Here is a 25,315-nt window from a genome sequence, read left to right as displayed (position 1 = left end):
TCTTGACAGAAAACATCTGAGGCTATCTGTGACAGATCTAAATCTGCCATGTACATACATATATATACTGTATATGTATATATATTTATATTTCATTTTTACTTTGATAGAATATTTTTCTTCTAAAATTATTACTGACTTTTTTATTGAAAGTTTTCTTTTAAAACTCAGCCAATCAGAAACCAGACATCCTAAACAGACAACTTCAGACATACCCACTGTGAGATGCTTATAAAAGAGGAAGAACTGCGTCCAGCATCAGACTTCTGTTACATCAGGTAAACTTGTTTTAAACTCTTCTTCTTAGTAAGCTTCTGTTTTGCAGCTCCTCTATCTGCCAGATATAATTACCAAAGTAGTTTGACTTTCAGATGACCATCATTATGGTTCCAGCTTTTCTGTTCCTCATTTTTTTCTCAATTACCAACATTTCTCTGGTAAGTTTTGGATTTTTTTCTTATGTTGAATGAAACTAAATACATTTTCAAATAGTGTCACTTTTATTGAGAATTCAGTTTATACCAAGACTTTATAAGATTTAGAGAACAAATTCAAAGTGTAAAACGAAAAATACAATTTAAGTATTCAGTTTTCATTTGGTAACAACAAAATTGTTTGACAAAATACTGTAGTTGTGAAAACATTGTCAGAATGTACACATTTTTGTGTTTGTGTTTTAGAATGCACCAATTGATGACCAAGATGACTTCAGTGAGTTGAACTGCCAGCCGTTACAATGAGTGCTAATAAAATATTATACATTTGCTGTTTTTTATATAAAATATAATTGTTCTGCTTTCTATTCTTTTGTAAAATGAGTATCTTCATATTCATGAGCATTCTGAAAATTCCACCAGAAAGGATTTTTTTAAACTACTGAATATGTTACATAAAAAAAAGTCACATAAATAAGCACGTTTCAGTTTTCTACTTTTAGTGTAAACGTGTTTCTTTTTTTTTATTTTCAGAAACCCCCACACTGCAAGATGACATTGCCATACCAGATATTATAGGCAGGAATGCAGACCCATGCACTGCCATAGGCTGCAAGTGGCCAAAATCTGGACGCTTTGTCACTGTGCCTTATGAGATCTCCTCTGCCTACTGTAAGCAGCTCTGATTTTAATTTTCATTTGTATAAAGCAAAAATTTTCTTTAGACCTATTTGAATAAAATGACAAGTGCAGAAGTTTCAATGAGTTCCAACTTCTGTAGCTAAAACAGAGAGAGAAGTCATCATCAAAGGCCTTGAGAGCTTCCACAGGACCACCTGCATTCGCTTTGCCCCACGGAAATCATGTGATCACAATTACATCCATTTCTTCTCTGGAGAGGGGTACACACACACACACACACACACACACACACACATACACACACTTAATGATGTGTGCATTTCAGGCAGGACACCTCTTAGTATTTCCAGTTGGCTTTCACAGAAAAATTAACTTAAAGAACAAAAAAGACCACAAACAACATTATATACAATATAATATAACAATATTATATAGGTACCAAAAAGATTTCTTTCTTTTAATTGTGTCTTTTTGTTTACATATTAGATGTTGGTCCTATGTGGGCCGACAGAAAGGAGAACAGAGACTCTCCCTGATGAGAAATGGCTGTTTGTACCACTCCACGGTGCAACATGAGATTCTTCATGCTCTGGGCTTCAAACATGAGCAGGTTCGCTCTGACAGAGACACATACGTACAGATTCTCTTTGAGAACATTAAACCAAGTAAGTTCATATCTGGAAATATTTATTTCAGAATTATGTCTTTGAGTTAATCAAACAAAAAAGTGGACATTGGACTATGGCTCCAAGTCAATTCAAACTACTGCCAAGTCATGCTTTCTGCATCAAAGAAATAAACAGACTTGAAACTGTTAATAATAATAATAATAATATCTTCATGGTTATGGCAGGACATTCAGGCTAGTAAAATAACCCAGGTCTTAAGACAGAAATTTTAGAGATGCAGCTCTATTTAAACCAGGCACTAAGCTCCTAAAAGTACATGACAACATAATAAGTTTACCTAATAACACAAGCAGGCTAAGTTGTGCTTTTTGTGTAATACATTCACAGAGTATTAGTTTCAGTACATCTGAATTGTCAAGAATTTGTGCCTGGCATGCACATTTTATGCACTGTGACTAAGTGACTAAGCCTAACTGAAGTTTGTTTAAGTTTGCAGAGAGTTGGTATGGTACTGTTAATAATACTGTATGTGTGTATTGTAAGGGCATGGGTGTGAAATATAAACTGCTTTGCAACCTATTCATATGAACTTACAACCACTGCCATAAAATGACAACTGGTAAACACAAGATAGGGGTACAACTTTGCATAGGAATAAAATGACCTTAGTTCCTGTACATAGATTCAAATCTCTCCACTAGTCTTTTGTATGGTGTACATTTTAGGACATCCTTATCAGAAATAAATGTTGCTCAGGTATCAGAAAAAAAGATCCTCCTTCTGCAGGTGGCACTGTTGTCAGGATTTCCTTTTTTCAACATTGATACCTTTTTTTTCTGATACCTGATGTCTTTTTTTTTTTTTTCTTTGTGTGCGTGTGTTTGGGGGGGTGGGGGGCAGCCAACATCTGAACTGAAAAAAACAATTCACAAGTGTTGTTTAATATTTTGTCTATTGTTATTTTCTGAACAGAAAAGGAGGGCAATTTCAAAAAAGTTCAGACCAACAACCTGGGCACTCCTTATGACTTCAACTCTGTCATGGAATACAGCAAGTGAGTCTTTGTGAGAGAGCCTGCATTCATAAAGGGGTTAATTATGTTTTAATGCTGTTTTCCTTATCTTCTCTCCACCTAGTTTTCTGTTTATGCCCATGGAATGTGAGGGAAATTTTGCCTGAAATAATTGTTTCTGGCACATTCTATATTTGTGTGTCTGTCTGCAGGGAGGTCTCAGAACTGAACCACACTGCAAAATATAAATTACTATGGATTGGTTCCTTAAATGCCTGAGATTATTTTGATTTTATTTATCTTTTTAAAGCAAAGCCTTTTCCAAAAATGGAAAACCAACCATTGTTGCCAGGTGCGATCCCAATCTTAAGTTTGGACATGCTACTCAAATGAGCCTCAATGACATCACCCGTGTCAACAGGCTTTACAACTGCTGTGAGTACGAGAACAAAAACAGTAGAACAAAAGTACAAAAGTTAAACTGTGGATAAGAACATATTAAAGTTTGCTCTAAATTACTGCAGTTCTTGATTTTCTGTTGTTGTCTTTTTTCTTACTCAGAACTCCATGGTTTGAAGATCGGCCTCCAGATAGTTCAGCTTATCCGAGATAAATCTTTCACCCAGATCTGCTCAACACAAGACTATTATCACAAATGAACATCATTGTTTGTGGTAACTTTTTTTATTGCTTTGCTATATGAATCATTGGATAACATTGCTTAAATTAAAAACAAAACAAACTTCCTGCAAAAAAAAAGAAAAAAGAAGGATGATATTACATATCGTCACCTTCTTAAAATAATTGCCTAAGTCATTTTTTTTTTAATGATTTTTTTTGCCTAAATCATCTCAACAATCAACAAATTGTTCAGTTATTTGTGTTTCCTGAAAAGTTGCAAAAAATGACTTAGGCAATTATTTTAAGAAGGTGACGATATTACAGATATTACAGATGTTGTACCATTAATGAAGAAAAGCTGGAAGCAAGCAAAATATTACCGCTTTAATTTCCTTGCTTTTTTAAATTTTACTTTTTTTATTTTTGGAGGGAGGGTTAATAATTACAAATCTTCAGTGTCTACAAATAAACAAATCTGCAACAAAAGTATTTTGTAAAAAGTGAAAATCTCAACAAATGAAAAAAAGGTTCATGTCTATAGGAAATTACTCTGTTTTTAACCTCATATTTAAATTTTGAGGGAAAAAAGCTTAAAATAATTTCACGATCAGAAGTTAAAACAGCTTTAGTTAGATTACTTTTATAAATTATCAAAGTTTACATCAAGTACAAAATAAATTTTATGGAAACATGTAGATCTTCCAACTGTGTGCACAGTTTTTCAATGGTGTTAAACAGTTACTAATTCTCATTTTTCTGGTGACAATTGTTCGATTTTTCTTCTTATATTATTTCATGTTGATTTTGCTTCAGTGCTTGATGTTTGGAATGTTTTTTCTGTGCAATAACTCTTTGTTTCTACAACAACATTATCTTTTCTGCTCAATAAAAAGCATATTTCAGATGATAGTAATGCTTTATTACTGTACTGTCATGAGTAAAATAACCATTAAAAAAATCTCAACTTCATCTCTGCCAGAAAAAAAGCACTCAACTATTAAATAAATGGTTTTACCTCTCATATTACAATGAAAGTAGGATAATTCATAAAAAACTGCACAACTTTAATTTAATGTATTTAATTCTAAATTAAGTTATTTATCATCATTTCATTTTTGAAAGATAACTTTTACCATTTGTTGGTGTAGATTGTCAGTCATCCAGGACATGGGAAATCCTAAAAGTTTAAAAACAACCCAACTCGACTCCCATTCTGTAGTAGAAGATCTTTCACTTCCCGTCAGTGGAGCTTTTTCAGTTTAAAACTGAAGAGTATGTAGTGTATGTAGTATGTATGTGCCCGATCACTTTTCGGCACGACACCTGTCATCCTTTTCTTAACAGGTGTTGGTTTGGGTACACCCTTACCTCCACTTGTGGCTGACATGCTCTGGCAGTGGCCGATTAGTCGCTTTTTTGTCTCCACCCTAAAATCTGACCACTTTTTCTTCACCTCAGCCCAGGTCCTCTCTGTCCCACTCACTGAATTAATAGTGGGGACAACGTGTTGCCTCTCACAACCTTCCTTTTATTTGTAACGCCACGACTGCGGCTCCCAAACATGATATTTTTTCTGTTCTCTACCTCATCGATTTCTGCCTCGGTGAAATTTAGTTTCTTCACTCTTTTCTCCGTGGTTGCCAATGGTAACCATGAAATAATATTGTTCAGCTGGCTCATTTAAATCCACCTTCACATTCATTAGGTGCTTTGTGCATAAATGTTTAGGTACAGGTGTGATCTATAAAGGGAAATGGCTTGCTGGTGTGTGTACGCACGGTTTTATAAATCTGAATTTTGTTTTGGCATATGCCTTTTGGGCATACGCACACTTTTAGTACGAATCCTACGCAATGTTTTATAAATGAGACCCCAGAACAGTTAACACATTCTTAAAATGATAAATAGTTTAAAGTTTGGAGGAATGAGTTTGTTTTTTGTCATTTGAAATGAGTTACACATATCTGAATGTTTAAGAGCTTTTAAAACTCAAAAGTAAATTAGGTTCTAAAAAAGGAGTAAAATTTATGATGTTATTCAAGATGTCATTGATCAGTAACCCACATGAATAGTTTTATTGCTTCAGTCAGAGATGTTCTAATTTGTGAGTAAATCCACCATACAGGTACCATGAGTATAATAAAGTTTGATCAAGGGGAATCTTTTTCTTCCACCAAATATATTTAGTATCCTTTATGTTTTAACAAAAAACAGAAACATGTAGCCCAACTACATTTCTAATCTCCATTATGAATGTAAACAACTTATTACTGACTACACTGGCAATGCTCTTGTGGTTGTTAACATTGATGATGCAGTCCTGAGGCTTTTGTCCAGTCTTATAATATTTATGAGTTGGTCATTGTATACTCTAAAAACTCCTTCTTTTTATCCCATGGCACTAAACAATTCAAGTTACATTTTTTAATGAAATTACAAATACAATGTAACTTCAGAAATAAGTATAAAGATGGCAACTTTAGTGTCATTTAACTTCTAAATTTAGTTTCCATTTAACCCGTTCATTTAAATGTTTTTAGCTCAAATAAAAAACGCTTTAAAAGGATGACTTTGCAGCTAAAAAATGTTTCTGACATTTCATTCAAAATATTCAGTATTTAAACATTTATAAGTCAACAACAAATTTAAAATACAATAAAGTTTAGTCTAAATTGTTACTGCAATAGTGCAGTAACAATTATTTATTGCAATTTATTACAATTTTTTTGCACAATAGTGCAATAAATGGTTTATTTTTTAACTAATTGACTACTATTTATTATCTGCCTATATAGAAATTATAGAGATAACTACAAATTGATGAATTATAGAGTTGTTTATTTAAACATTTGTCTTGATCATAAAAGGTAACATTTATTTGAGTACATTTTGAAAAGAGAAATACATGTCACAAGATTTTATGCTTTTCTAAACAGACTTTTTGCACAGTGGGGAATAATTCAGAAACTTCTCTAGTTTACTTCATCAATACATTTGTGTCAAATAGATTATCTGTATAAGGAGTTGCAACAAAATAATCAACATTTCAGTTTTTCATTACAGCACTTGAATGTGAGGTACAGTTTGATGTCAACATCTAGAGATGCAGTACCATCCTTATCCAGCAGATGGGCTACCAGTTTGATATTTTAAGAAAAGCCTTTTTAAAATGTTTTTCATACCTAATTGTTTTTTTATATTTCGCTTGCTCATTAAACATATTCTTTTGTTATTACATTACATGGAAAAAAGTAAACACTTTCATACAAGCCCTGATATTCATCTTGTTTTTTGTTTGCTTGAAATAATAGATTTTCAGTACAGCACGTCGAGCTGAGACATCTGGAGGCAGAAGCTTTCAAAGTCCTGGTGGAGAGAAATTAAATGTAATGATTAGTGTGAATAAACCTTTAATCTATTCCTTTTATTTTGACAGCTCATTAAAAACTTGTAAAAATGACTGTTTTTACTTACTGCATCTGTAAAGCCTATTGACACGGGCGATGTCATTGGCACTCATTTGATGGGCGTATCCCCATTCGTAGTAATAATTGTTCTTGTCAACAATGGTTGGCTTTCCATTAATGGAGAAAGCATATCTTAAAGAATACACAAACAGAGCCAAAGAAATGATTAGCAAATAAAAGTTAATAAGCGATCTATTTTCATTCTTGACGCTATATGTATAAATTGTACGTCCATTTAGGCTAAACTTGACCTCAGTGCTTAAAAAAGGAAATAATTATACTAAACAAAATCTTCCTGCAGAGCTAAGCAGTAAAGAAAACAGCTTTTCAAATTCATTTTTTAATTTTCACTTGTATGAGTGCAGACGTACTTGTGGTAATGCATGACAGAGTTGAAGTCATAGGGAGTTCCCAGATTGTTAGTTTGCTTCTTCCTAAAATTGTACGCCTGTTCTGTTCAGGTTCAAGAAAAGAAAAGAGAACTTCATCATGTGTTAAATGAAACATTTTGCACTTACATAGCTAAGCTACACAATTTTAGATGACTGAAACCTTTGGTAAAAAGAAACTTAATTCTTTTTACAGTTAATCCCCACATGAAAGTATTTTGTACATTTACTTCATCCTGTTCAGGGTCAGAGGAGTTGGTCACCACGCCATCACAGATTATACATATACATATACAGTACATACATATACTACAGTTTTATCTGGATAAAATCATGAAAAGAGAATTGTGTAATTGATATGTTTATACATGAACTGACCTGGTTTAATGTTCTGGAAGAGAATGTTAACATATTGGTCTCTGTCAGAGAGGATCTGTTCGTGGTGAAAGCCCAGAGCATGAAGAATCTCATGTTGCACAGTGGAGTGGTACAAACACTGGTTTTTCTCAAGGTAGATATACTGTCCTCCATTCTGACGGCCCAGGGAGGACCTACACCTGTCATGTGTACAACAGTTTAATAAGCTATATCTCAAATAGTCAACATCTTTGATGATTTCGTTGCTATCAGTCAATGAATAAATGTTTTGGATCATAGGTGAAACATCTCCAAAAAACAAAAAGAAATTGCAGCTACCTTCTGTTCAAAGTCTAAAGCTTAACCTGACACAGGTGATTGAAAATCTTAACTCCTGACTGGCAAAATTAGACAAATGTCTTGTTTTATCAGCTATACCAGAACAGGTCATCCTTCTTTCAGCTGTTAATAAAGGCAAAAGTATAATTTTCACCAAGAATCATGGATCAAACTGAAAAAAGGGACTTTCAAGACTAATTTTCAGCAGTTTAGGATTCCATGGACATGGATTTATAATCTTTTCCCTCAATTTAGTTACTCCATGAGCACAGATTTTCTAAAGGACATCATTCTATTTGAGAGCAAACAACACATAATTGTTTGGGTTTAGTAACATTACAAAGCTGGACTACTTCTGATTTCCAGGATCAATAACTTCTAAACAAAATACTAAATTACTATAGAAACCTGAAAACCTAAAAACATCACCTCTTTTCAGCTCGAGGACAAACATTCTCTGAAATTATCAGGATGTTAATCTTATTAGTTTTACTTTTGGGATGACATTAGCAGGTGCAAAGTACATCTAAATAATAAATGTCTAATTCATAGATGTTTGATGTGATTTAATAGAACATGCAGACAATATTGTGTGCCAGTCCTGTGTTGTCATGGTAACATCGGACTCTTAGTATAGGTGATCATGGTGGTTCCTACCCATATCCTGGTTGAGAAAAGAAGTGGATGAAATTACGATGACTTGATTTCCATGGAATAAAGCGAATGCAGGTGGACTGATGGAAGCTCTCCAGGCCCCGAATGATGATGTTGCGCTCTTCCTCAGCTACAGAGAAATTTAACATTTAACTGATACTGTCATCATTCTTTCTTGACTCAAAAAGTTAATGATGACTTATCTGGGTAAATGCACCAAAGTTCAGGTCGAATTTGCTTACAGTAATAAGGGGAGATATAGTACGGCACATTGACATAATTTCCAGTTTTGGGCCACTTGCAGCCTCTGGCATCGATCGGCGTTCCTGCCTAAAGTGTTTGGTACAATGATGTCATCATACAGCACTGAGGTTTCTGTAAACAAAAAAAATATAAGCACCCATGTAAACTTTCCAACCATTTTACTAATTAGCATTTCATCAAAACAAACGCACTAAACTGGACAGTACTAATTTAAAATGGGTCATAATTGGTTTGTGTTAATTTCAAATCATTTGAATTATATTTGGAACTTTAACATTTATCGAATGTAAAGTGTCTTGGGATGACTTGTAGGAAACTAATGTAAGTCCCAAAACAGAATAACATGCTTTTGCTAGTGCATACCATGCATAATACAACTTTGAAGTTGTTTGGCTGAAGTTCAGGACGGCTTTCTGTGTAAAATGGAGAAGCCTTGACATTGACATTAGTAATACTAAATGCAAAGATTAAAGGGGGTGAAAGGGGAGGAGAGTGTGAAGATGCAACACATCTGAGCAGTGATATTAGTTGCTGTTATAGTGTGGCATAGGGTGTAACTAAGAAGTGGTTTAAGTGTTTGTTTTTTTTTCATTTTGCAAGTGTAGACAATGCCTAAATGAAAAAACAAGGTGGAAACTACGGGGAACTGTTTGGCTGAAAAACAGGGAGGCTTACAGTGTAAACTGGAGAAACCTTGACCCTAAAGATGGCTAAGTTCAAGAGTTTTCTTTACTCTTGGTCTAATGTCTCTCGTGAAAGACCTTATACAGCTTATCCTTTACTCAACATGTCTTTACTGGGCTTATAGGTTTCTCTCCAAATCCCCCAGAAGTCAGAGCATACAACCAAATTCCTATTGACTCACATTGTATCGAGGCTCAGAAATTTCTATACAAGCTTGGAAAAGAAAGGCCTTTTAACTTGCCATAGCTCCAACATAAAACTCTAAAATGTGAGACAATCAGAGCCATCTGCCACTTACGGTTTAGAAATGTTTTTAGTTAACCTTGTAGTTTTTGCACAGTGTCTGTTTGAGACTTAATTTCTACTTCGCATTTTTACGATGAGTCAGTGGATTTCATATAATTCAGCAGGCTTTTCTTCCTTACAATAATGGCTTTCACCATAAATCCTGAATATTTTGTGAGAATGAAGTTAAGTAGAACTAAATGCCAAATTCTGTATTTTCAGAAAAAATAAATAAAATCAAAGAGCAAAAGAAAATGTGTTTAAACATTGGCACTCTTTAAAATTCATTCAGAAATGTCCTAGTTGTTTCTGCTCAGCAGAGTGCTTCCCCTTTAGTCCTTGCATAATTATACTGAATTTTAAAACCTTACTTAAGTCAGCTTTGGGTTTTGGGCCGTCTTCAGCAATTTCCATGAACTGATCTGGGGAGGGAAACAGGAAACAAGAATTTTAGGTAAAAAAAAAAACACATTTTTTTTAAATCAGATAACTGGAAATCTTTTAGGTTTAAACTCACCAGTTTCATTTGTAGCTTCAGTTGGTGCACACTACAACAAAAACATCCCAAAATTAAACAATTTAAAGAAAATATCTAAAAACAAATTTTGGCAAATTATCTTGCTTTGAACAAATAAAATTTAAAGTACTATTTTATTACAAATTTTCCTCATCTCTTGTTAATCTGATTTTGTTAAACGAAGTTTAAAACTTAATTACTCTCAACTTGACTGAAAAGCATTCAGAGTTTTCTTTCCTTCTCGTTTCCTGTCAACGTGACATTTTGAAGTCACACATCTGCCCGTGCCAATTTTTTAGTATTAGAGCAAATTAAATCCAGTAAGACTTATGCAAACAAACAAACAAAAACAACGATCTTAAGTGTAAAGTATTAATTCTAAATACTTCTAAAAACAGCAGACCCATATACACATTTCTAGTGGGTAACTCTGCAATCTCATTGTTATTTATTATTAGTTATTTATCAACACAGAACTGCTGTTTTTTTTTAAAACTCAGACAGAATTTACAGTTTAAGAGACTGTACGGTGTAGTCTCTTATTCATATTTAGTTTTTCGGTTTCTGTTTTATTCAGATGACCTTTGTGTAAATCTGCATTCTCTGATTTGCCTGTTACTTGGCTGCTGGTGTACCTAAATTTTCCCTACTGAGGGACATTAAAGGTTTATTCTATTCTATTCTATTCTATTCTATTCTATTCTATTCTATTCTATTCTATTCTATTCTATTCTATCATTTAACAATATGATTCCAAACTTACCAGAGAAACATCTGACAGCGAGATGAAGAGGAGGAACAGCAAAGATGGAGTCATGATGATGGTCGTCTGCAGCTAAAAAAGTCAAAATCTGAACAGTGTTTTGTTGTTATTATTTAAATTGTGAATATAAGTGTTAAAGTAAAGCAGTGTAATACCAAGATGAGATGAGTTTACCGATGAAGCAGAAATCTGATGCTGGATGCAGCTGATGTTCAGCTGCTCTGTTTTATAGGCAGATCAGTCGGGTGTGGCTTCGGTTGGTGTTCAGCTCAGTCATCAGTTAACAAGAAGTTGTTTTTTTTGTAGGTGAAGTAAAATAGTATAAATGATTTTGAAAAAAGGAAGTTATGTCACAATAAAGATGTTCCTGTTTCATTACAAATGAAACAAAATGTTAGAATTTCAAGTAAATCACAGTTTTGTGTCATATCTTTCACAATGCACTACCTTAATTAAGCCAATCATGACAAAAAAACAAACAAAAAAAAACCAAAGTAAAAGTATACAGAAAGTAGATCTGTAGAAATAGATTTTTTTTGCTTCTTTTTAATTTATCTAATGTAGTTAAAAAATTAGTATATCAGTTTAATTTATTGTTTTGTGTAAAAGACCTGTTCAGTTAGTTTACCATCATGTTCAGATATGTTTTTGTCATTCCAGTTACAGGTGCTGTTCCTTTCCATTTGCTATTACACCAAATCATGCCCCCACTTTGTACCCAGCAGTTATCATTTTATCTGCAGTGATTACATTTCATATGCAGTCAAGGATATTTTAAACCAATAGGATATGATATTGTTACCATTTTCACACAGATGCACTGAAAAGGTAAAGTTAGAAAAGGTACAATAATCACCTTGAATCAAATTTCTCTTAACACAACCAGATCCATCATGGTCAGACCCATTTAAAACAAACCTCATCAATCTGAAAATAAAAAAAAGAATTGTCAAGAAACATTTTCAAGATATATAATGATTCAAATGCAGCTCTAATGTTTTTAGGACATAAACTTTCTGTGGTCTTCAGGCCAAATTGATCTGAAGTTACAAGAGCGTCTCTACCTCTCCCTCCTGAGGGTTAAATAATCCAGCTACATTTAAATGATCTGGCAGCAGAAGCATCAAACATGGAACCTTCTGCTGAAAACAAACTCCATACAAAATGGCCATTTTTCAGTCAGGAATGTCGACACTTGTTGGGAGATTTGTTTCTTTATTCATTTATTTGCTGAAGAGAAATACTTTTCTTTTCTTTTAGTTTTAAGTACTAATGAATTTATGTTAAAAACAAAAAAAAACCTGAACTAAAGCAGGATTTCTTTTCATAAGTGTCAGCCAGGGGAATTTTTTTGAGGAATCAAAATGATGAATTCAATGTTTGTCACCGCTGAGACAGCAGATTACTAATAATGACTGAAATACTCACACAATTGTTGTTTCCTTTTGAGGAAATGTTTGAAGAGGTAATTCATGAACAAAACCATCAATCATTACTCATTACTTTAGTTTTGTAAATCCTATTTTGATTTGGTTGATTCAGTCTTGATGTCCACAAATGACCACAAAAGGAAAATAAGCTGATTTAAAGTAATGAGTACTGAGGACGCAGATATCAGAGTTAGATGGAGGAAGATGACTCACTGTGGCAACCCCAGAAAAAAAAATAGAAGAAAAAGAAGGTAATAAGAATAAGAGATCTTAAAAATGTATAATTGAAACTTTTGGTATTTATTTAAAAATAACCATTGAATGAACATCTTTCAGCCACTAGGGAGCCAATAAGTCAGGAGCACAAGCCAGTGTATCTTTCGTGCCGGTCACACACTGAAGTAAATGGTGAGGGTTGTATCAGGAAGGGCATCAGGCGTAAAATACTTTGCCCAAAGAAACATACAAGTTCATCGAAACAACACCATACCAGATCAGTTGAGGCAGGGTGCCAGTGGAAATTGTGCTACTGTTAGACAAAGACCACGAAGAGGGAAACGTGCCAGGAGACAGAGGGAGAAGAGGAAAGTCAAGAGTGTAGGACAGAGGGTAGCAACTCTAAACATACGGACAATGACAGGCAAAGGTAGAGAGCTGGCTGACATGATGCAGAGAAGGAAGAGAAAAAGAAATACTGGAAGGATCTTGATGAAGTGATAAAAAGTATTCCCAGGGAGGAGAGAGTGGTGATTGGAGCAGAACTGAATGGACATGTTGGTGAAGGAAACAGGAGATGAGGAGGTGATGGGCAGGTTTGGTGTCAAGGACAGGTCTGATCCCAGTCTCATGTTTGGACATGCTACTCAAATGAACGCCAATGACATCACCCGCATCAACAGGCTTTACAACAGCTGTGAGTATGACAAAAACTAAACAAAAAAACAATAGAAATAAAAAGTATATTGTTATATTGCAAAATTAAATTGTGGATAAAAACATAGTAAATAGTTTGCTTTAAATTGCTGTATTTTAAAGTAAAAAGGCAAAACTAATTTTACTAGCACAACTTAAAACACCTTTTAATTAGAATATTCCTTTAAATTTACACAAAGAAAACAATGTTGTCAGAAATTTTGAGTCAAAGTTTATATCAAGTACAAGATTTTGTACATTACGTGGACTGTCCAACATGTAGTGACAGAATATTAGTTCTGCTTTATATTAGTGTGAAACAGGCTTATATGGCAGTACCTCTTACACTATTGGGCAGCTTTGATCACTTTATGGATTATCTTCAGCCTACATATAGACCTTGTGTCCAGACATTTCCTGTGACTACCAGGTCTTTTAGGAGGTGGTCACTTGAGGCAAGGATTTTGCTGTGGGATTGCTTAAAAATTGGGATGTATTGCTGGAGAAATGGGAAATGGGCATCGGCTTGGACAGGAGAGTAAATACCAATGCAGACTACACGAATCTCTGTAGGGATACTGTGGCTCTAGTTAGAAATGTACAGTGCTATCCTTACAATGAACCTTAGGTCACAAGTAATATCAAGGATCCCGTGAACTGGAGAAAAAGGGATTCCAGGATGGGAATAAGACAAATCTGAGTATACAATGGGAACTTAAAAATACATTAATGCATACTAAGGTGGAGTATAAGAAAAAGATGAAAAGACAACTGGAGAATATTGATGTGAAGGAGGTGTGGAGAGGGATAAGGACCATTACTGGTTAAAAAATTTAGAACTGTCACCCTGTGAAAGGTGATGTGGACAGAGCTGATACTTTCAACAACTACTACAACAGATCTCATCTGCCTTCCTTGCATGTCTGCACCACCACCTCTGCAACTGAGCCCAACATCACACCTGCTGTCCTCTCTCCACTGCAGCCTGAATGGATCCCCCTGTCCCTTACAATGGAACAGGTGGAAGCTGAGCTCCAGACACTTTGGCCAGGGAAGACTGCAGGTCCAGACAGACTGAGGCTCTCTGAAGAGGCAATAGTCCCTCCGAGGGGGGCGTCACCGCCTCAGCTTCCCCTCCTGGGTTTCGCCGAGGATCCAGGAGGACGCCTCGTTCCAGTCAGCTCCAACGAGGCTCCCGGACAATTCCTCATTCCAGTCAGCTCCGCTGAGGATGGAGCAAGAGTCTTGTTGTCTCTGTGAGACCTGACTCCTTGACCTCTGCCTCACCATAGCCCAATCTCAGACATCTACCCGAGCTTCCTTACCAGCTGCCGAGAACAAAGTAGCTGACTGTTGGACCAGCCTGGAAGCTGGCCCGAAGGTTCTTCTCAGCTCCCGCTGACTGAAGGTGCTCTGGAGACGACATCTCTCAGACACCCTTCACCACACTCTGACCAAAAACCCCAGCTGGTACTGTAGGGAAAGGGTATATTTTATTATGAGATGGAGACTTTTGAATCGTTAATAATTCATAAATTATAATGCCTCAGGACACCACCCTCCAGAGGAAAAAATTACATAAATCTAGAATTTTTAGTTATCAGTCTCAAAATTTAACTACCCTGACATAAACCAGGATTGTCATAGAGAACGGAACCAGGAAGCAGGTACGGAGGCAGGATGCAAGGTAAGTGAATTTATTTACAATATTTACAGGTGTTCAGAAGTTCGACCAGGAGAATCTGAAAGACGGAGGGAAGGGAGCCAGGTGAGTCTCAGGTACCAATAGTATCTTTCACATGATTGATTGTTCATTGGTAACTTTTTCTTTTTTTTTACAGGTGTAGAGGAGAAAAGAGACTTGGAGATGATGACGTCCTGCTGGCGACAGGTAAGTCCTCAGGTAGGTGAACCGCAGGATCCAGACAGGTTTGATTCCTGAAGCACACAGGTAGCAAAAACACTTAGCAAAGCACAATAATTTAAATCCTTAAGTACTTAGGCTTAAGTATCTACCCAGTAGGCATGATGCTCCAGCAAAGACCTGGATCCAACTGAAGACTTTAGTACTGGTATGGCTCGTTAAGCAGATAGGTTGCAGTTGAGGGGGGGAAGAGTGCTCTGTCTCGCCAGCAGGCGGAGACAGAATACTCAAATCCTCACATACCCTAAAACATTAGTTATTCACTTCGGATTAAAATCATAATCATATCAAAACACAAGCACAACTAAGGTAAGTTTCACACTATTTATATGACTTTTATTGAATAAACAAATATAACAAAAGTTCTGGCAGGTTATGAAAATATTGCATGTTTGAATATGGTAATAAGATGTTGACTGAGGGGTTGAAATGGCATGAAGGTTGAACAGAAAGTCTAATTAAATCAAAGAAGTTAAACTTTTGAAGAAGGAAGGGTTTGAAAAATTTACTTTGCGTAATGAAACTGATGATTATTTTTATGGATTTGACCACCTGTGTCAGTGAGACTGACACTATGTACCAGCTCGGAACACCATCTTAAACAGGCCATCAAATGGTTCAGAGATTTTATCCTATCAAGAGAAGGATCTGTCTGTCCGCTGTCTCTTGGTACCAGGCAGGAGCCTTTAGGCCACGGTGGGGGGAAGGTGACCGAAAGATGTCCTCTCCAGGACATTTTCCGTCAGCGGGAACTGAGTCGAACCTTCGGACAGTTCCGGCTTGTCCTTGGTAGGTAAATGAACGACCCTCGGATGGCCTTTCGAAATTGGTTCAATGGTTAGGCTGGGGTCAAGAGTCAATCTCACAAAGACAATCCAGTGGAATTTAATAAAAGCTCTGACTGCTTACTTATTTAAACTAATTTCCTAAATTAATGTCAATGTCGACCACCAAAATAAACTGAAAACTTCGTAACGTCAAAAATTATGCTCAAAAGGTAAAATGTGATAAAGTCAGCAATGCAGAAAAAACAAACAAACACGAAAACAAAACAAAATAATGAGCACGGGAAAAACGGAGAGGAGAGAGCGAAAGACAGCCGCGCTAGAATTTTAAACAAAGCCTGGGGTTGGGCTTGGTATGCCGATAGTCCAATGAGAGCCACAGTTCTCAAAAGAAGGCGGGAGTTTTGGTGGTCATTTAGCCAATGAGCAGTACCCATCCTCGGAGGGGGAGTTTTGACACTCATGCATAAAGGAGAGAAGAGAAAAACTAAACGTGATTAGATCTTTGCATTCCTTTTCTGCCTCAAAATTAAATTTAATTAGCAAAAGGGGAAGCAGGCTCGATCAGTGATTAAATTAAGTTTTCTCACATGAAGTTGATCCTTTAAAACTCAGTGAATCATGGCTATTAGCACTGTTAAAACACATATGTTGATACACTTGTAACCTGATGGGAGGTACTGTGTGGGTTTTACCATATCACAGTAAAATAATGTTAATAATGTTCTCACGTGACATCTGATATGCAAATCAGTGAAGGCAAAACAGAAAATATATAGACAAATAAAAACATTAAAGATGAAATGTGTGACTCTTGTAAATTTAAAATAAGAACCCGTGGTTGTTCTTGTAACTGCAAAAAGAAAAGTTAGCACAATATTACACTTTAACATGAAGATTGCACTCCAGAAACTTATTTTGAACAGATTAGGAAATGCACATTTGATCATACAGTCCAGACTAGAATGAGCAGGGACCTAGAATCCCAAAAGGGCTATGTGGTACTTTCTTTCCAGGTCTAAAGGAATGTAGTCATCCTTTTGATGTCCGCAGACCCAAGGTGTTATCTGTTTTTTAGTTTAACCAGGTCTTTGGTGGTTCTCTTCTGAGAATGTAAATTTCTTCCAATGTAGTACAATTGACACCTTGATTTCGTCTTTGGGGCCGAGAAGTCTGAGAAGGAGGTGTAACTCTTGTTTGGAGTCAACAAAAGTGATTCATTTATGGCTATTGTATGGGTCATCAGAAGGGGAACCTCCTCGCATGTGGCTCCTTTTGGTATTATAAGATCAACAGAGGTCTCTGGGTTTCTTTCAAAACACTGGTGGTTTATATATATANAATCTGTATCAAATGGTTTGTTCCTGCTGCCCTGGCACACTTGACTATGACCGTTGAGTGACAGTAGATGTGGCTAGTGACTACCAGCATTGGTTAATCATCAGACGTTGAAGCCTTCACAAAAACCCAACAAAAACCTTTTAATTTTAAAACGTTTTAATCTCTTAAAACTACTTAACATTCAATTTTGTTGTTGGTATATGTCTCAGACGGTATATGATATTGAAATGATATTGCTATTATTTTGAAGTGTATGGTAATTTAAAAAGGACATAATATCAGTCAACAGTACATTGCGATGCATGTGACTGACCACTGCTTCTTGCTTCTGACAGTCAGTAAATGATGTCATAGAAGCTTCCTTTTCTGCCATCTTCTATGACTTAAAAACATAAAAACATCATTTATTTGTATCTTGAGACTTTGAAAAAGAAAACATTGTATAACTTTACAATAAATACACATACACAAACAAATACACTGACAAATCCAACTTGAAAATACTTTTTTTTTCAAAATAACATTACTCATTAACTTTCCTTTTAAGTGAACTGTCATTTAAGTAAACATTTGTTTTGACTCTTGCTCTCTTTGAAGGTTTCGAGTTTATTGCTAGAAGAATGTATGTTAACATGAATTGATGAAAGTTTATGAACCTTTATTTAACCAGGCAAATCCCATTGAGATTTTAACTGCCCAAATTAAGACTAAATTGACAGAACTTATGATTTACAAAAGATTAAACATAAATGGCCACAACAGAATGTTTTATTTTGTTTATTTATTATAGTGGCACAGGTTTTTCTACACCTCAAGTGATTGGTTAGGAGCGTGGTCCCATGTTATGTCTCAGATACGGGCGTACCCAGGAAGTAGTTGGGTGAGGGTTTTTGTTGAAAACTTTTCTGTTGACCGTCAGTCTTAGGCACCATCATTCTTTACCTGTAATCGTCATTCTCGATCATTATTTTGAAGGTCATTTCACCTCATTTTTTAGTCCTGATCATAGGTGTATTTGTTTTGATTGAGCCACAGTTTATTGTCATAAGTTTTAAAAATAAATATGTAAACATAAGTGTGGCTCATCATGGGGTATTGGAGATGCGTCACAGTACCAAAAACCTACTCAGTCAGCAGCGGCTATGTTGATGGAAGGCGCTACAGATGCCTAAAAGTAAAGTATGATAACATTGATTGTAATTGTGGTAAAAGTTGCACATTTTCACGTTTAGAAACTGTGGATTACCACCAAAAACACATATACATACACAAACAAAAAATCCAAACCACCATGAGTGATAACGCTGGTAATAACTGCATAAAACTGACCTTAATGACAGTGGTCAAAAGGTCTTAAAGTTCTGATTCAACCAATGAACTTTTATTTACTATTTCACAGTTATATTTTATTATATATACCGGATGTCTTGTTTTGACAAAATTTTGTATTTCACTCTTGCTCTGCTAAAATGTTATATTGGAGTGGAGGCGCTTGCCACTGTGCCCCACCTCCAGGCCTGGCTCCAGAGTGGGGCCCTGGTGACCCGCTTCCGGGCGAGGGAACACTGTTTTGAACACAAGTTTGAACACCTTTCTTCATAACTTCGTCATTTTATAAAGGTTTCCAAGCGGACAGTGACCATACAGCCTTGATAGAGGTTTGCGCTCTCAGAGTGCTTCCAGTTGTATCTTGACTTAATTTGGTCACAAGAAGTCGTTGTGGTGAGGTGTTCCCAACGTTTCAGAAGACCAACTCTTTTTCAGGAACTTTTGCCATCTGTCAGGTTGAGTGGAGATAGCGGTGAACCCAATATGCAGACTCAACTTAAATCCAGGAATAAAATAATTTATTTTAAAAAAAGGAAAACAAAAATAAAGGCTGACGAGGCAGCAAAAACTAAACTCAATTCTAAACATAAATTACCTCTGGAAGCAAAACATGAGAGAAACAAGGCAACGAGGAAGACAAAACAATGATCCAGTGAGTACATGGAGGAAATAACCAGGTTTTCAAAGCAGAGGGTAATTAGGGGAAGTGGGCACAGGTGAGTGAATACAATTGCGAGCAGGTGGAGATGGGCGTGGCAGGTAAACAAGTGCTGTAAACTCTGCAATCATGTAACGTAGGCTATAACCCTCATGGGCCAGGGATCCATGCCAAGGAGTTCAAGGTCACAACAGCCCATGAGCTCCAACTCTGCAACCGTTTACAGTAGAAAGGTCAAACTTCAGAGGTGGACTCCTCTCATGTCAAGGATCAGCCCTTTATGATTCCTGTCTGCAACTGATCAGCTCTTGGAGCCATCATGGTTCAGCACGAACGCACAACGTGGCAGGCCCCGTCAAAGTTTCTCCAGGAACTTTTCTAGTTTGTAATTGCTACTTATACTATCTTGATGTATGACTGCAGCGTGATATTGTGTTCTTCCTGTGAAATAATTTTTTCTGCATTGTTCTTATTTACTCTTCCTGTTACAAACAAAGTTCTGCATTACTAACTAACCACTGTGCCCACTTCCTGTTTAAATGGGTTATAAACAGAGGGGAGCTGAAGATCAGCTGCATCCAGCATCAGACTCCTGGTTCATCAGGTAAATTCACCTCACCTTCTTAATATGTTCAATTTTAACCTTAGTACTTGTATATGCACAATTAGTAATATTTATTTATTTATTATCTCAGAAGATTATTTGCAGAAGATTGGATTCATGACTCCAGCTTTCTTCCTCCTCATCTTCCTCTCAATGACAGATGTTTCTCTTGTAGGTCTGAGTCTGAGTTTTGGGATTATGGTATTAAATTGTGGATTATTTTTTATATGACTGCAAGAATTCAAATTATCTTAGGTGGCATAAAGTAAGAAAACAAAAACATAAGTCTGGTAATGATTAACTTTGGTTTCTTGTTTAAGACAAATGAGATTTTTGAATCTAAAATACAAAAGAAAGACTGAAAATTTGAGCAGCTTTGTGTGTCTGTTGCAGAACGCACCAGCTAAAGGTGAAGATCAAACTGGTGAGCTGAATCATAAAGAATTTCTACATATTTGATGTCTGACAAATGTTTTAAATGTAAAATTAGCAGTTTTTGCATTTGTTTCCCAGATGGATCCATGTTCAACCCTGAAGTCATCCCAGGACCTGAACCTGACTACAGTAAGCAGAACAAACATACATTTTAAGAGACAACAGCAGAGACAGTGTAATGACTGACTGAATCAGGGGTGTGGCACTTTCAAAACAGACCAGGCTACCATATAAATAAACTTTTTAAGTATTTAAACACATATTTAGATTTCATATTCTTATATTGTCCATGAACTTACTACATTACATATTTAATCAATAGGTTTGGTCTTTGATGTTCTATAGGGCTGCTGTTTCTGAAGCTGGTCTAGTGGGGATTATTTATTTGTTTGTTTGAAAGGACTGCTGAGGTATACCCTATTGACGAGTAGTTCCCATACTTAGGTTTAGGACCCCACTGAATCATTCCCACAAAAATACCTTTTTTATTGACTGATTTAAAATGTTGGGAGTCTGTAATGATGATTTTTTTTTTTACTGGTCTGACCAAAGCACACCCGATTTTACTGTAGGTAAAAAATATTTATTTAAAACAACCTAAAAACATTTCATATTTTAATGTGCCTATATACCAAACCAAAGGTGTTCTGATACATTAGCACATTCTTTGTCTAACCCCAGTAAAATTTAGTAAATATGTACAAAGTGCCTATCAATCATGGTGCAGTTAGAAACTCAAACGTTTGATTGGATGAAGGTTATTAATAGTTGTTACTTTTTAGTATGATTAGTAAAAAAATAAAATACTGATGGATATTTATTATTTGCTATGGTACCACAGATATTCATCAAACAAAATTTGCTAAATGTTTCTTGGTGATATCTAGAAGTTACCATTTTGATGACGGGTTACAACTTTCCACATTGTTCAGGGGAAATTCAGTGACAATAATTAATCAAGAATCATAAAATGCTGAAATTTTTTTTAATCTCGATACATGATCCTGGTATCACTTAAAACATTTTTTTCTATTTAAATAATTGTTTTGAAAAGGACCTTGTGAATATTTTAAGTCTTTTCTTCTTATTGTTTTGTCTTTTTAAATTGAGTAGGCTGTTTTTAAAAGGTATCTGAGGACATGCCAAAAGATGTGCAAACAATTTTTTTATTATGTTTTTTGTTGTTGTTTTTTTTTGCATTTTCAAATCAAATAACACAAATTAACAAGAACAAGGTAAGTTGAAGTTGGTGGAAAAACAGTAGTCAGCAACATTTACTGTAAATGCTGGTTTCTCATGCTGTGAATATTTGTAAAGGTTTCTTTGTTGTGTTACAGAAATATCTATAGTGCATGGAGACATTGCTGTATTGAATGATTCACTCAAGAATGCAGACCCATGCACTGCCAAAGGCTGCAAGTGGCCCAAAACTGGGAAGTATGTCTATGTGCCATACATCATCTCCTCTGCATACAGTAAGCAATGATGATTTAAACTTCTATAAACCTGACAATTTATTATCAGTTTGGTATGAATTCATTCAGAATTACAGAATTTTTAATTAAATGGTGCATTTATCCTGCAGGTCAGGAGGAACGCAACATCATCCTTGGAGGGATGGAGAGCTTTCACTTGTCAACCTGCATTCGCTTTGTCCCGAGGACTTCTGATGATCAAGGTTACATCTACTTTGAATCAAAAGATAGGTAGGAGTACACACACATGCACACACACACACCTACACTTAGAATGGCGACAGAATTCCCACAAGGGTGCAAATTATACAGTGACAAATCACACGTTGAGCAACATGATCATAGAGTGATTTGTTCTGAGCTTAGACATCAACCTAAACTTGTATTCTATGATAAAGGCTTTTATTAACATTTACACAAGTTGTCTGAGTGAAATGTCTTTATCCTGCAGATTTGTCAGATAAATGAAGGTCTAACTTGGTTAGACATTTGTATGCAGTTGTTTTTTTTTTCTTTTTTGGGTATCTCTAATGGATAAAATGAACTCAAACATGTACAAGTGAAAACCACAAACATTTAAGTTTTTTTTAAACTTGTGTTCATGTGTGTGCATGTCAGGTGCTGGTCCTTTGTTGGTCGTCAGGGTGAAAAACAATACCTCTCCCTGCAGAAAAATGACTGTTTGTACCACAGAACAGTGCAGCATGAGCTCCTTCACGCTCTGGGCTTCCATCATGAGCAGTGCCGCTCTGATAGAGACAAATATGTTTGGATTTACACCAAGAACGTTGAGCCAGGTCAGCTCACACAAAAATAATTTTTTGATTGAATCTGATAAAATTCTGACTGCTGGAGATGGGTACCAGCTCGGAAAGGAGAAAGCGGGTAAAGTTTTGATAAATAGGAAAATACAGGCTTGATATGCATGTTTTACCACAGTTTCTAAAGTATAGTATTTCATCGATTAAGATGTATCGTGTTTTTGACTTTTTTTTTCCTGATTTATGGACAGGACAAGAGCGCAACTTTGACAAGGTGCCGACGAACAACTTGGGAACTCCCTATGATTTCTACTCTGTCATGCAGTACAGCAAGTGAGTTTTTCCATGCAAGGAAAATGAATTATAGATTTGAAAAAACAAAAATTTGACTTTTTTCAGCCTCATGCTTCATTCACACATAGGAGAAGAAGATTTAGCCTTGCATAGTTGTTTCTTTTTTTTTCTTTGGAGAGTTAAGTATTTGTTTGGGTCCCTTCACACTATATGATGACCCTGTAAATGCTATAGGGCCTACACAGTCTACCTGAACATGTCTGCATCTTAAGTAATTTGGAAAACGTTCCTAAGTGTGAAGGCAATAATGAAGCTGCTATGATCTCAGTATTGACTAGGGCATTCTAAAACAGGCATTGTTGGTCAAGGTCATGACCCATATAGGGTGCCTGAGACTTTCCAGTGCCTTCACTATGCTGTGGTTTTTCTTAGACTGCATTATGGTACAGTGAAGTGCTAGCAGATCACATCTGCACTAGGTTGTTTCCATTACCTTGTCATAATTATGGTTAGGCCCACATGATCAGTCCTGCTTCAAATTCTGGACAACCATATCACACCGGTTCCTGCAGGCTCCACAGCATGGATACTTGCTATTGCTTCTGCTATGGTCCCACAATACCTCCCACCCCATATGCCCCATCCATTGTGATGTTTTTCTTACTAAAAGATGTCGCCACAATAGAGTTCCGTTGCTGAAAATAACAATGACTTCTGTAATTACTAATCATTATTTTGGATCTAATTGCATCTTCTTTAAGGTATGCCTTCTCCATGAATGGGCAGCCAACCATCGTTGCCAGGGCTGATCCCAACTTTGACTGGGGACGTGCCAAACACATGAGCTCCAATGACATCGCCCGCATCAACAAGCTTTACGAATGTAAATAAAACAAAGAAAAAAAGAGATAAAAGGTATTGTTTTAAAACATTTAAAGGATTTATACCACTGATGAAATTCACAAAAAAAAGGTTTCTCTAAACCAATGATTGAATTTGACTATTTTCCCCTCAAACAGACTTCAGTGGCTTTGAATGAGCTGGCTTCTTGATGGACCTGCTGATAAATCCATTGATACACCTGCTAAACAGCTTTACACTGAACACACATATCTGTTCTTGTGCAACAATTTGAAAGCAACAGGAAATCTTCAGAACATTTGTGGTAATGGGAAATTCATATTTTCCTGAGAAAAATGTAACAACAAATAATTGTTTTCATCATTCTGGCAAAAAATAGTTCAGATGCTTTGATATGAACAATGAATATGTTACCTGTTGTAGATAGCTCTTTGAATAACCTCAATTTGGAGAAATAGTTTCTAACCTGACCATTTTGATGAGCTAACGGCTAGTCTAAAAGCAGCCAAAACGAAGTGACTTGTTGCCATCTTATCAAAGCCAATCTATTTTTAATTTATTTATTTTTTTGCAACTTATGCAAATAGTACTTTACACCACCATCAGTTTCACATTAAACAGTTATTCCAAAAGAAATATTATGACATTCGTGCTGGACTAGAATACATATACATAAAGAGTAGACACCTACCTACCTACCTTGCCGGACCGCTGGATCTCTTACCTTCAGGATCATCTTGGAAACCTTCGTCACCTCCTCGACGCCACAAACGCCTTTTACACCTGTAAGAAAGAATGAGACATTATTCACTAACTCATCTGTTCTCAACACTAAAACCAAGACTTGTACCCGAGACTCACCTTGCTCCTTCTTGCCTTCCAGACTGCTCCTGACTACCACCACTGTAGATACCTGCACCCTGTAAATAAAACCACTTACCTTAATTCTTGTCTCCGTGTCTGGTTTCGGCTTCGCTCCTTGGACAGAAAACCTGGTTTATGTCAGACTGGATTCATAAGAACCTGACAGGGCAACACATTGGGTGAGAAAAAAAAAATAACAACATTAAAATTTTCCATTACACCACCCACACACACACTTATCTGTAATGACACAACCATATTGACACATGTACATGAAAGTTTTACATAAGCTAACGCCCCTGAAACAGGACAGTTTTGCAGAGCTTTTTTCTTGACTTTGACAATGTGGTTCATCAAAATCCTCCTGTTGAAAAGTGAAGTGAAGTGAAGTGAGATTTTTTTCAAATCAAATCAAATCAAATTTTATTTGTATAGCACATTTCAGCAGCAAGGCATTTCAAGGTGCTTTACATAATTAAAAAAACAAAATAAAAACAGCATGTGACAATGAATAAACAGTAAGAAAGAGACAAAAACCCGCACTCTAACCCTAATTTAGCCATAAGCAACTCTAAACAGGTGGGT

The 25,315-nt window shown here is 35.9% G+C and overlaps 2 protein-coding genes and 1 pseudogene across 2 annotated transcripts; 2 read left to right on the top strand and 1 right to left on the bottom strand.

Annotated features, from left to right (window-relative positions):
* Positions 1 to 274: 274 nt before the first annotated feature.
* Positions 275 to 3,497, top strand: LOC108247113 (high choriolytic enzyme 2). Its single transcript, XM_017435008.3, has 8 exons — positions 275 to 437; positions 681 to 711; positions 969 to 1,106; positions 1,216 to 1,336; positions 1,563 to 1,741; positions 2,678 to 2,759; positions 3,028 to 3,152; positions 3,279 to 3,497. Coding segments are annotated over exons 1-8 (744 nt in total). The 5' UTR covers positions 275 to 371; the 3' UTR covers positions 3,281 to 3,497.
* A 2,668-nt stretch (positions 3,498 to 6,165) lies between these two features.
* Positions 6,166 to 11,486, bottom strand: LOC108247117 (annotated as a pseudogene).
* An 8,810-nt stretch (positions 11,487 to 20,296) lies between these two features.
* LOC112451342 (low choriolytic enzyme-like) lies at positions 20,297 to 24,611 on the top strand. Its single transcript, XM_025010289.2, has 8 exons — positions 20,297 to 20,464; positions 20,554 to 20,604; positions 21,813 to 21,950; positions 22,061 to 22,181; positions 22,569 to 22,747; positions 22,963 to 23,044; positions 23,767 to 23,920; positions 24,025 to 24,611. Exons 1-7 carry the CDS (start codon positions 20,365 to 20,367, stop codon positions 23,894 to 23,896), a joined length of 801 nt encoding a protein of 266 aa, XP_024866057.2. The 5' UTR covers positions 20,297 to 20,364; the 3' UTR covers positions 23,897 to 23,920; positions 24,025 to 24,611.
* Positions 24,612 to 25,315: the final 704 nt, after the last annotated feature.

This window comes from Kryptolebias marmoratus, linkage group LG15 (genome assembly GCF_001649575.2).
Source record: "Kryptolebias marmoratus isolate JLee-2015 linkage group LG15, ASM164957v2, whole genome shotgun sequence".
NCBI lineage: Eukaryota > Metazoa > Chordata > Actinopteri > Cyprinodontiformes > Rivulidae > Kryptolebias > Kryptolebias marmoratus.
The sequence above is the reverse complement of the archived record's forward strand: the minus strand, read 5'-3'. Positions and strand labels throughout refer to the sequence as shown.